Source organism: Eublepharis macularius, chromosome 17 (assembly GCF_028583425.1).
Source record: "Eublepharis macularius isolate TG4126 chromosome 17, MPM_Emac_v1.0, whole genome shotgun sequence".
Lineage (NCBI taxonomy): Eukaryota > Metazoa > Chordata > Lepidosauria > Squamata > Eublepharidae > Eublepharis > Eublepharis macularius.
The window spans coordinates 36,136,874-36,150,285 of record NC_072806.1 but is presented as its reverse complement, the minus strand read 5'-3'; the positions used below and the strand labels follow the sequence as shown (position 1 = coordinate 36,150,285).

The 13,412-nt window shown below is 44.5% G+C and overlaps 1 protein-coding gene across 1 annotated transcript in view; it reads right to left on the bottom strand.

Annotated features, from left to right (window-relative positions):
- AATF (apoptosis antagonizing transcription factor) overlaps window positions 1–13,412 on the bottom strand; it is a 107,446-nt gene continuing 94,034 nt past the window's right edge. Inside the window, exon 12 of the mRNA XM_055000973.1 lies at window positions 1–1,269. Within this exon, the coding sequence (XP_054856948.1) occupies window positions 1,206–1,269 (64 nt within the window). The 3' untranslated portion in view covers window positions 1–1,205. The remainder of the gene's footprint in view (window positions 1,270–13,412) is intronic.

The following is a 13,412-nucleotide window of genomic DNA, read 5'->3' as shown; positions in this document are numbered from 1 at the left end:
GAGCTTATGAAGTAAACTATTTTATTGAATCTTTGGAAAAAAGAGCATGACTCCAAAGACGCTCACTGCAACTATTCTGTTACATATGCATGTATTATTTATGTAAGATAATCTCCATTGGAGAATGATCATGGCAAGCTGATAAATTCACTTTATGGGGAATTAATTTCCAGCTTTTTGACCTTCTGAATAAAAACAAGTGAATCATCTTTCCTTTATGAGATTTACACCAGGGCTCACCTCTACACACAGCATCTCTCTGCTAGGGAAGAAAAAAATCTCAATGAATCCTCATCAGCAAAAATAATTAAATACTTTTTATGATTGCAGGACAACTCACAAGCATTTATTGGTCACAAATTACTACGTCTAAAGAGCTATAGGACTTCTTTGGTTGGGTCCTGTTGGAAACTATTGATCAGAGGACTAGTAAAAAGAACTTTTGGAAGTTGAGAGTGTTGACAGATAAGGCCACTTTTGATATTAATAAATCCTTTACTGCATTTTCCAAAATGTCTGTAGGGAAAATTCCAAAAAACCTCCCCCCTCCCCTCCCCCCCCACAAAAGCTGGACAGTTTGAAACACTGAGCCACATTCAAGAGTACCACCCTTGCTGATGTATGGCAACGTCCATTAAACAGAAGTCCTTTCTTTAGCAAAACATGGAGGTCCAATTGCTGATGAGTGCTGGGCCAACTCTGAGACATTCTATTGCACAAGATGACGCCAAGCTCCTCGGGGACATTCTGACGAGCGGTCTTTGCGCCTGAGGAGGTTTCTGTTTCCTTCGGGTGTCTTTCGTTAGGTCTGAGCCTACCTATGGCTGCTTCAAGACTCTGGAAGATGTTCATGCTGCCGACCTTTGAGATTTCGTATCAGCCTCAGGCCTCGTTTCATGCTTGATAAGCTCTTGATAGCGCGTTTTGGCAGGGTGGCTGCTTAACGCCTGCCTGAAGCCCTCTCAGTGCTAGTCACAAAAAGCACCCACTGTGTGAAACAGGAGCAAAGACGGGCAGAAGGCAGGGGATGACAGACCTGTAGAAGGTGCATTCACAATCGGCGCATTACTCCACTGGGCCAACCTCCACCAATGGCCACGGAGAGGTCGCAACGGTGGCTCTGCCAACTGGGGTGAAAGGCAAGGGGGTGTCGCAGTGCAGTGGGCAAGTGTCAAATGCAGCAAACTCCTCCCTTCTCACAGTTCCTAAAGTTGGTCACCTCGTTCCATATGAGATCTTTTGCCAAATAACGACCGATAAAGCTCAGTTCTGGTGGGAAAGAGAGAATAAGAATGTGTGAAAGCGTGTATCAGTGTAATTTGATAATCCGCCCTGTGGCAAAGGCCAACAAAGGTTTTTTGTTGGAAACAGCAACATACAAAGAAAAGGGTCCATTTAACTCGGTGAAATGTCCTTAATCTTTCTCAAATTAACCCTGAGGCCCAAAGGGCAGCTGGAACTCCACCATCCTGAAACGTTTCCTTCTGGGTGCTTAAACTCCGTCCGTTGGGCCTCGTGATTGCTCACCCTCTGCCTTTACAGATTGAATTCCGGGCACGTACAGTATCAGTAGGGGGGCATCCTCGAGGACTTTCCAAGACTGAAAAAGAACATACCACCTTTACGACTTTTGGGGTCTAAGGTCAGTACAGCTAAGGTCAATAGAGCTAAGTAGAAAATATGCTGAGAAAGTCAGCCGACAACAGGCTTGAAATAAGAATTTTCACTGCTCACAATACTCGTTTTATCATGTCGCCTGCCCTTGACACTCTGACCTAGTTTGTAATGAACAACAAGGAGGGCTGTCAGGTCTCCCAGGCAGGCAAATGACCGCCTGCTGGCAGCCCTCTTCCTCTGCCACTGCTCAGTGGGCGGGGGGGGGGGGATGGGAGGGGGGTAGCTGGCTCCAGGGTGACGGTCATTCTAGAACAACTTGGAAGTGATGTCATTGGGTAGGGACAATGTTCTAGTGTTTGCCCCAAACCACAGAGTTTTGGGGTGAACACTTAAGAGCATCTCCTCTAGGTGATGTCACTTCCAGGTTGTGCCCCCGTGCTGTAGTAGAGCTCTCCTCCTGCCCTGGTAGGTCTCCCACAGATTGCAAGCTTCCAAATAGTTATCAGGGACTGCCCCAATTACAAAACACTGCAGCAGTCCATTTCTAGGATGACAAATTAGTTAGGGAAAGGAAAATAACTTTTCGAGATGAAATCAGAATAGGTAGGTAGTGCCATTCTGCAGGGCTTTGAATGAAAAAGCCGAGATAATTAAAAATGCATTTAATAATCTTTATTAACAAACACACGGGCTGGGGAGACCTTGCATAATACCACTCTTGTGTAGCTTGGAAATATGTAAATAGCATGCCGGCGTGGGATTCCATCTCTCTAGGGAATGACATTTTTTCCTTCCTAAGCTTGCCCTTTCCAGACAAGGCACTTGAAGGAAGAAAACAAGATTGAATATTTTAATAGGATGTATGAGACCATGGCACTGTAAAGACGATTCAATCAAGCAGGCTGTGTGGGACTGTAATTTACTTTTCATGTATGTTGTTTTTATTCCTGTAGGTTGACAATACATGGAGAGAAAACACACACACACACAAAATGAAAACCATCCTACAACAAGGGATTCAGATCAGTAGCACCCATGCAGCAGATCTGGTAACAGGATAGCTTTTGGTTGCCACTGAACAGGGGGGGAAATTATAACCTAGGTATTTTTTTCTATTCAATGTCAACCAAAAGCTATATAAACACTGATATTTTAACTCAATGGTAACAAAAAGCTTCAGGAAACTAACAACTAAATGTATCTTTAAAATCTATTCAAGAATACAGTTGCAGGCACTAGAACGCACGCGTGCAGTGTCCCCTGGTGTGACGCCCATGGGCCTCTGGGCAGCCGCCAGTACCCCGGGTGCCTGCTGAGCTTTTCGGAAAGTGGGCGGGGCCACTGGAAGGCAAGGCTTTACTGGCTGCTCTCATCCACAGGAAAGGGTTTTCCACAGCTGCAAATGCAACCGGGATTGCAATCCCCACCCCCCTTCAGGTTTTCCTTTATTCTCTTTCTCCATCCTTCCTCTACCCCAACTTTCCTTCGTTGCTTTGTATTCCTCTTCTGCGAGTCCTTTGCAGGGTGGGGGGAGCCTCCATCTCCTGAGGCTGCCGTTTTTTCGTTTGGCTCCGCCTCCTGTGGCAGCCATTTTGGGGCGGTGCTCACCATTCCCGCGCAAAGTTCCAAAGGTGCCTGCAAGCTCAAAAAGGTTGGGGGACCCTGCACTAGCGAAACACTGAGGGACCCCACCCTTTGTTTTGGCCTCCTTCACATTTCTAGCCCTCGTGATTGCCTAAGCAAGCCCTAAAAAGACGCCAATGGGTACCATGACTAGGAGCTATGAGGTAAATACAATTGTTAATGTTCTTAATTTTCGACTCTTCACTGTTTTGCAAGATAAGATCTACAAATGTCTGATTAACATTTTCCCTCAGAATTTCAGCTTCAGATTGTTGAATACAACTTTTAAAAAACCTTAGGACTGCAAAACTGTGGGTTTTAATTATGCTTCATACAATGTCTAGATTCTTAATCATAATTAGTAATTCACTGTCTCCTGTACCTGTGAAAATGATGATCTAAGTTAATAGGATCAATTAAAAACATTTTGATCAAGTAGAAAGGTGCCTTCAATTAATTGGGCTTCATAATTTTTCATGGATATGTGTATGAAACTACAGTTCCTCTGGCTGGAAGCCCTTCGCCCATCTCTCAGGCAGCAAAGAACCCTCTTAACACTGGCTACTAGGGGCCCTTCTAACTGGACACGCCCTTCACTGAACCCAGGGCCTCTGCCGGCACTGCCGCTTTTCCTTTACAACTGTGTTTTTTCCCTCACCTGTAGATTCAATCACAGCTGCAATCAGGTTTAACCCTGGCCTGGGCCACCACCTCCAGCAAATCATTCTCATGTGCTCATTTGTGTATCCTGTCGTTTTATAGACTACACATCTTTTCATTGTTCTTTCCTGTGTCTTCCATTTTATCTATCTAGTATATTTCGACCCCTCTCAACCGCTGAGTTCATGGTGGCATAAGTAGGCTCAACGAAGAATGACTCAAGGTTAGGGATGGGAGGCCGAGCCTGGCTACCAGTGGGTGGGTTGGGGGAGAGGGACATGGAGCGTGTGTCTTCACTGATGTCGCTATATCATTGCCAGGTGCAACCTAGAAGTGACAAAGGCAGCTTTAGAAATCACTGCAATTTTATGTCGATTCCTAGAGCCAACACTGTCACTGCTGGGTTATGCCTAGAAGTCACATGCCAGTGACTATTCCGGAGCTTCGTTTTTCTCCCGCCACCGCTCAGAGCATCAGCAAGCAACAGATCAAATCCCTGAGAATTTGGTTGATCTAAGCGAGCAAATGGTAAGCCTACTTATGCCAATGGAAAAGAAGGATGGCTGCATCAAGGCAAAACAAAGAAAGAAGGCAAATGGCGCAAAGGGAAGAGTGTTTAATAATTACATAACCCCTACGCGTTTTGCAACAGCTTCAACGGGGGGAATCTATCATGAAATATAAAATATATAGATATAATGAATACATCTTAAAAGTTGATAAAACATATTAATAAAACATGATTGAAAACCAAGGCAGTTCCACAGAGAATTGCACTCTGTTCTCCTTCCTCCATTTCATCCTCACCCAAACCCCGTGCATTAGGTTATACTGAGAGCAAGTGACCAGCCTGAGGTCATCCAGTGAGCTTCTACGCCAGAGGGGCCATTTGAACTCGCGTCTTCCAGATTCTGGTCCAGCCCTATAACTGCTCCTTCACACTGGCTTCCAAATCCCATTTCAGCTTTAGCTGAAGGGTAGCTTTTGCTTTTATATGCAACATAGCAGATATTTTAGACCTTAACTGTGAGTGTGGTGCAATGAATGTCCAACATTTTTACAATCTGTGGTTATCGGCAGGGGAAAAGAGTACCCAAGAGTTAAACCACGTGTCAGGAAGCCCACGGTTTGAATCTCACTTTGACCCAGAACTTAAGGGCAGCCTTCTCACCCTCAGCCCCCAAGTTACAATGTGTAGGATAACAACAAAAGGCATATAAATGCTAAGTATTAATACAAATAGTGTTTATTACGCACATGCTTTTCCCAAACAAAATCACCGAGTCTCAAAACTATGACAGAGAACTGCATGGTCTCATGCCTAGAGTTTTTAATTTTTGTTTCTATCCCCTAAATGTTTTCCTTTAAGATCTTTACAAAATAATCTCAGAATCCAGCTGGGTGACCTTGGGCCAGTCTCAGCTCTCTGGAGCGCTCTCAGCCCCACCCACCTCACAGGGTGTTTTGTTGTGGGGATAACAACATACTTTGTAAACCGCTCTGAGTGGGCATTAAGTTGTCCTGAAGGGCAGTATATAAATCAAATGTTATTATTATTATTAGGAGGGCTTCACTTTCTAACAATGAATAATATGAGAGGGAAGCCACCTTGGGAAAGCAGCATTCCTTTGATTCATCTGGACAAAATTATCTCCGAGTGAAACCAAACAGATTAATGGACTTCCACTATAGCTTGTGAGAAAAGATTTTATCAAGTTTCCACTATGAGAACTGTATCTCTGTCTGCAAAACCATTCGAGACAAAAGGCCCCGCTGACACTGAGGTGGTAAAATAGTGTCTGGGCTGTACCACTTCTACACGACTTTTGGTGACTTTTTAAATTGATCCCTGTAAATTATATCACTCTTCGGGCTCTCAAAGGAACACCTGGGTTGAAGTATGGATAACACACAAATTTAGGGAAAAGGGGAAAGGACCATCAGCTGAAAAACTGATTCATTGGTTTAATAGGCCAAAAACTGATCTTTTTGTCTGGGGAAAGAGCAAAACCACGCCATGATGTAAGCACAGTGCTGACCTTGTTAGCACTTTAATGCTTTCAAATTGGAAAATGAGATGGGATTAAAGCTGGTGGGTCTGTGACCAAAAAAGGACACTGCCACTTTAAGGTGCCATCTCTCACAGGAAATCCTGCTTGGTCCTTTGCAACTGCATCCTTCCATTCACGCTGGGCTCTTGCACCTGCCAGACATGGTGATTACCGCCGAGCAAATGTTTCCATTCTTACCAAAATATCAGGAAAACTCCTAGGCAGGGAGCAGCACTTGGCTATCTGCAGCAGGGGTGCATTGACAACAGCAAACGAGGGCAGGGACTGAAATGGCATGCTTTGACAGAACATCATTTCATACTCAAGTGGGCAAAGTTGGGGGGAAAACAGACCCCATCTTTTTCACCACACTGGAGATGCTGGAAGAGGCTTGGAACATTTAAATGGAAAATTCACCACTGAACTGTGTAGGTGTTGGTCCCTTATGACAGAAGGATTACGAGTCAACGCCTTCTTCCCAATTAAATATACTCCCCCACCAAGGATTGCAGTTTTGCTCCCCCCCTGGCAGGAGCTCCCCCCCTCCTGCCCTTCTGATGAGCAGGGCCATCACCTCATCCACCATTTTGGAATTCGATGGCAACCCAAATGCCACCTAAACTATATTTTTAAAAGAGTTCATGCACAAACTTGCACAAAATTGGAAACTTCTGTAAACCTGGGAATTTCCTTTGGGTTTGAAGAACTTGCAATTGTATCCACAGCTGGCCTCGCTGTGCAGATTTTCTTATCCATGTGGAGGGAGGATGGGCCCTTGGCTAATAGAAGTGAGTATAAGATGCTTTCTTATGTTTGGGGATAACCAGTACTGTTTCCACCGTCACACCGTGGTTTGCTAATCCACAGCTACCCCCAATAAAAGGAGAGCAAGGGTGGCCATCTGCCAGATTTCCATTTAAAAAATTAACAAACCTCTAGAATATTTTTAAATTCATGCTTACAACAAAGGAACACAAGTTTAATTCCTGAGCATGCCAAATACATTTCAGAGACTCTGGTGAAATGGCCTCAATGTGTATCCAGCTATGCAGTGGAAGGAGGAGGGGCCTATGAAGCACAGTCACCTGATTGAGGACCTGCTCTCTCAAGTACGCTACAGCTGGGCCCCGGACTGCTACTCTCTCTCCTGACAGGCCATCCAACCTAAGGAAAAGAGACTGGAAATTTGAAAGAAACAGGACATCTAAAGGTTGCATTGCCTATGCCGGGTTCCCCTTTCGAGACCTTCTGGTTACAGCAAAACAGGAGGGTTGTATTATAGGGAGGGGGTCTCAGATGCTCCGCTAATGAGTTAGGTACCATAGACTAAGTCTTTGTGAACTATGGCATTGTTTATGGAAACGCCCTTGATACTGACAGTACTAATCTCACACTGTGTAATCTGCCTTGAGCAGAGATGGGCACAAAACGAACCACGGAACAAAATTCCGTACGGAATAGCTGGTTTGTTTGCACTGAAACACGCATTCCGTGGGAACGCATTTTTATGGAACAAAGGAATTTTTCTAGCTGTTCCATGGACGGTTTAGAGTTTCACAGATCCCGCACTGGTTTCAGCCCATTGGCTGAACCCAGCGCGGAGGGTCTGTAAAACTGATAGCCTCTTTTCCTGCTGCCCAAACTGTCAATTTCACAGACCCCACATCAGTTCCAGTGCGGGGTCTGTGAAACTGACAGCCCCTTTCTCCTGCTGCTCTGGCTGATGCCCTTCCTTCTCTTTTCTTGGATTAAATAAATGCTAATTATATAGCCCCCACCCCCACCCATGCTCTAAGTGCTTAACATGCATTCAATAAAAAGGATAGACTGCAGCTTCCTTAAAGCCATACAGGGAGCCCAGGATGGGTGCCTCAATTCTAAGGGTCTTCAACCTTGGGGACCCCCCCTCTCTTACTCACTCTCTCTTTCACTCACACACACACACACACACACACACACACACACACACACACACACACACACACACACACAGTTTCTGCATTCCAAGAAATTGGTTGCGTTTTGCTTTCAATTCAGCCAGCTGAGCAGCAGAGATTTCAATATTCTTTGACCTCTGAAGGCTAAGAATGGTGAGAAGTCCAGTACCAGTTACATTCCCGTCTGGACCATGTTCCCTTTCAATTTGGAGGCTGCTTCTATTAATAATTAGGTCAGAGAGAGAGAGAGAGAGAGAGAGAGTAAGCTGACGCCAATTTGGGTTAACTGGCCAGCGTGCCCGAAAGGCTATCCTCAACGCAGAGGGTGTTCAAATTAGCCAAGTGCCGAGGAGTAACCTATACAGCAAGTAATTAATAGGACTTACTCCCAAGGTAAGTGTGTGTGGAAGGCGTGGGGTCGAAACAGGGGTCTCCCCTGAATTAAAGTTTAACTTACCCTTTATTGCAACCTACAAAAGCAAGTAATGAGCAGTAACATTTTTATTTCTGTTAAACTGTCATTTTAGGCTGAGCCGGGGATAATTACCTATTTCTACCGCAGTAAGGTTTTATCACCCTTAGTGAGGCATTTTCTAATTTAATATTTTTACTATATTATCATAAAACCTTGTTTCAGAGTGAGGAAAAGGGGAGGGGGGGAAATGATCATGAACCATTTGCCATAAAACATGTGAGAATACCCTGGCTTAATTATTTATGCATTTTGTAAAAGAGAGGAGGAGGAGGTGGCGGCGGCGGCGGCAAGTGCTAAGCGGAATGCATTAAGCTACACCTGTTGGATGCCTCTCCAGACAGGAAGAGGCCTGTGTAAGTGAAGGTGCTAAAAATGAAACCAAAAGGGCAGAAATGGCATTGTCCTATAAAGCTCTGAATAGCCTGGGGTCAGGAAATCTGAAAGGCCATCTTTTTCTTATGAATCTGCCTTTCCTTTTTAAAAATAACCCTTCCTGAGGCTTTGCTACTGTCGCCCTGCCCTTCAGAGGTGAGGTGGGTAGGACCTGGAGACAGAATCTTTTCTGTGATGACACCTTGTTTTTGCAATGCCTTCTGCGGAGATGTCTAGATGGTGCTTATTGCTCAGTCTTTCAAATACCATACAAATACTATTTTGTTCTCTCGCACTCTCAGCGATGACTTTTGCAGTAGTTGTTTATGTATAATAATAACGTTCGATTTATATACCGCCCTTCAGGGCAACTTAATGCCCACTCAGAGCAGTTTACAAAGTGTGTTGTTATTATCCTGACAACAAACACCCTGTGAGGTGGGTGGGGCTGAGAGAGCTCCAGGAAGCTGTGACTGACCCAAGGTCACCCAGCTGGCTTCGAGTAGGGAATCAAACCCGGTTCTCCAGATTAGAGTCCCATGCTTTTAACCACTACACCAAACTGGTATATATATTATGGTTAAACTGATCGTGAGGTATTATCCTGACTTTGTTTTGCTCTGAGATATAGGTGCATTTGAGGTTTTTATGGAACAACATGGTATAAACAACAAAAAAATGAACCAATGTGGTTGCAAATACACAAGCGCATCCCACTGCGTGGGCTAGCTCAGCTGTTGATGCAGAGGCACGGGTGCAGCACTCCCATCCAGCACCACTGTGATTACCCAGGTCTGACTGCGTGTGCGACTAGAACTGGATCGAAGGAGACATTGATGTATTGTCGAAGGCTTTCACGGCCGGAGAACGATGGTTGTTGTGGGTTTTCCGGGCTGTATTGCCGTGGTCTTGGCATTGTAGTTCCTGACGTTTCGCCAGCAGCTGTGGCTGGCATCTTCAGAGGTGTAGCACCAAAAGACAGAGATCTCTCAGTGTCACAGTGTGGAAAAGATGTAGGTCATGACGAAACGTCAGGAACTACAATGCCAAGACCACGGCAATACAGCCCGGAAAACCCACAACAACCATCGAAGGAGACATTGTTTTTCAATTAAGCCCACAGATAGTTTTCAACTTTTGTTATTGGCTTTCATCTGGGATGTTAACACATCTTTAATGTACTTTTTAAAAAGTTATTTTTTACTTATCTGTTTTACTTCCTTTCTTCATCAACTTCCCGTTCTCCTGTTCATGGAACGTTTTTAACACACTATCATCAATATACTTGGGAGTGGTATTTGGCCATAATCTGTCCCGGAAACCTCATATTAATATAGCAAACTAACTCACTCAAAAGCTCTTCTAAGGTTCCATTGCTCAAAAGGTGGTCAGTATATATCAATGGCTATCAAAGCCTTCAGTGCTAAAATAATCCCTAAGATCTTGTTTAGGGCCGGTATATGGATAAGGGAAATTACCGAATCCTTAGACTATATCGTCCATTGGTTTTTACGGCGGATAGCAGGAGTGCCTAACTGTGTTGCCGGACCTGTGTGCCAGGTGCTTAGCATCACCTGTCATACCCGGCAACACCCTGCTGTCATGTTTCATGTTATGGTTATGGTTGAATGCTATTCTTTTACTGGCCTGCAAATGTTCATTGTCGTATCTTTCGAACCCGTGATGTGAAAGTATGCTAGGGAGGCATTTGTTCCTGCTGTTATCTCTATGATCCTCTGAACTACACCAGGGCCTCTCTCCTTAGTCTGGGTAGAGGCGCCTGCCCAGATGCCACAACCTTGAAAATCCCAAACATCACTTTCCTGCTTAGATATTTTTCCTCTGAGCTTAGCTGACCATTAGACTGGGGGAGGGGGAGGATCTTAGAATTTGCCAGCGTTCTGGAAACCTATATATGTTTGATGCTTGCATGTGAACGTCATTCCTGCCAAAGACAGAGTAAGCGCTTGAGACTAGCAGCTTTTCAATAAAGTTCTTTTACTGTCTACAGGGAAGTCTTCTGAGAGTTGCTTGGCAGGTCCTTACACTGTGCTTAGTGCGGAATTTGCGCAACGCTCCTTGGAGGCCAGGGCTTGGCTTGCTGCCTTCAAATTGAGAACGAAGGCCTGCTATTTGGCACCTAATGCCCAAGGAAGTCTCTTATACCTGCTAAAGGAGGATAGCCATAGAAGCATCTTGGGGAAGATTATATATAGATGACAAAATTACACGACTTGGTCCTTCACCACCAATGCTCAAGAATATAAACTCCAGTGAAGCAATGAAGCTGATTAGGTTGAGGATGTTTAGCCTAGACCAGACCAGCACTCTAGCCTGTGTGAGACGACTATGCTCCTCCCTTTCATTTGGGATCCCGCCTCCTATGACTCTTCCTTTGTACGTGAGTTCTCTTACAATCACTAATCACAGGCATGCTTTTACATTTGCTAGACTAAACTCCTTCCCCACCACAGAGCTGAAGGGGCGTGTTGCCAAAACTCCGTATTCAGATTGCTTGACTGGTGCAACAGAGACGCTGGACCACCTTATATTATTCTGCCACCACTGGGAAGCCCCTAAATCCCATGGGATTATTCCTGTATTACTTAAACATCAACTTCCTCTGGAATCATGGGTAATAGCCCCACTGTTGGCAGATTCTAACCCAGAGTTAATGTGTTATGTGGCAAAATATCTAATAGTAAACTCCCTTAAACAACACTGAAGTGGTACTTGCATTACTTAGAAATGAAAAGACAAAACCTGTAATTATATTCCCCTACTTGGTTTTATACATACTCAATACATTGGTTTTAAAAATTCGTATATATAAGAAAATATATATAGAAAATCCTCAGGTTTGCAGGAAAATTTGAAATCTAAATAAAAACCAAAAAACCCACAACAATAACATGGGGATTTTTTTTAAACCCTCCAAAACCAGCGAAGCAGCACCTACAGCTTCAAGAAACAAATGCCCTTGCTGGCCATTGCTAGGCAACCACAACAGTACTGTCAGCCTTCAAGCCTTGGTTTCTGCCACTAAAAAGGTTGTGTGGTAGTAGGAAGGAGAGAAGGAAGCAGGAATGAGGTAGAAGGTATGGGGGCTTTCAGGGAATGGAAAGAGGAAAGAATGGATGAGGGGAAAATGAGATCTCCCCAGAAGTTCTTGCAATCCACCATTTTCTTCTAATCCTCAGCAACATCCCACCAGCATCAATTCCTGTTGGGAACCACAGCTAAAGACTACTAGAGTAGGTCTTGTTCTTTTGGTAGTGAAGAGAGTATTATTTTTAACCAGCGGTGAGGAATCACTCTCTTTATATACAACAAAATACATGGTCCCATGGATGTCCCACAGGCAATTTCACCCAATTTGCCTCCTCGCTTCAGCCCCCACCCCCTGATTGCATGGCTTTTTTGCTAGCAAAGGTTTCCTGACCACTGCAATGACTTTTCAGGGACCACAGGAAGCTATTGGGAGAAGTAGGACACAAGAAGAAAGCCACTGCCCCAAGAAGAGTATCCACAGGATACAAACTGTCATTGGAATTATACTTCCTCAAGTATTTTTTCTTGCAAAGGAGAAACAAAGACAAAGCAAGTAACATACACAATGGTTATTTCATTGACTATAGCAATTATTCTCCATCTCCATCTTCCTGCCTCTTCCCTTAAGCCTCCCCTCTCTGGTATGAATTAGTCCGGTCACCTGCTTTATTTTGCTTGACCTTATATATTAATCCTATTTCCCTTACAAATGCCCCCCCTTTTCCTGACATTCTATTTAAACTTCTTTGGATCCTACAATGTCTTCTCTTTTTCTCATCTCTAGCATTGGCGCCAGGATTTTGGGGGGGGGGGGAGGGGCTCTGTGCAAGATGTCCTGCAGTGCCCCCCCCAAAAGCATACCACAGCCTCATTCTCCTTCACACCACAGCCCTTCCACACATGCACACCAAACAGCTACCTGGCACCATGGAAAAGAGAGTCATGTTGCTCCATTTCTTCTGACATCTCTCCAATCAGGAAACAGGAATCAGGCTAGAGCCTGCTGTGCTGTCAAAGGGGCCCTAGGGGCTGAGCCCTGATCCTGAGGGGTGCAGATGTGCAAAGCGTTCCCAGATGGCCCTGTCATACTTACCCCAAGCATGGCTTTATTCCTCTCCTCTCTCACGGTTTGTTCCTTTGCTACTTTTGTTTTTTATAAATCCAAAATTATACCCACCATCTTCCAGCTATTTCCTTTCCTGCCTCACTGTTCCCTGCCCTTGGACCTCTTGAGATCCTGCCCCACCCCCGCCCCAGGCTTCTTTTGCTTGTTGTAATAAAATGCCCTGTGAAAACTTCATATTCTCTCAAACTGATCTCATACCTTTCACCAGCCCTCCCCCTCTCCTCCCCCTCAGGTGTGTCGTCTTACGTAGATGATAAGACCAATGCTTTGCTTTGTGTACAAAACTTATTTTCCATGAAAATATACATAATAAATATTGATGTCAACTATGAGCTCCCAGACACGTTAACAATACATTTAAAAGGCACATCAAACATCCACATTTAAGATGAGTAAGATTTAAAGATACCAACTGCTAAATCCGCCACTGACGCAGCAAAGACACTCCCCACCTGCAAAGGTAAGTCTTTGCAGGATGCCTAAATCTCCTCTTTACTCTT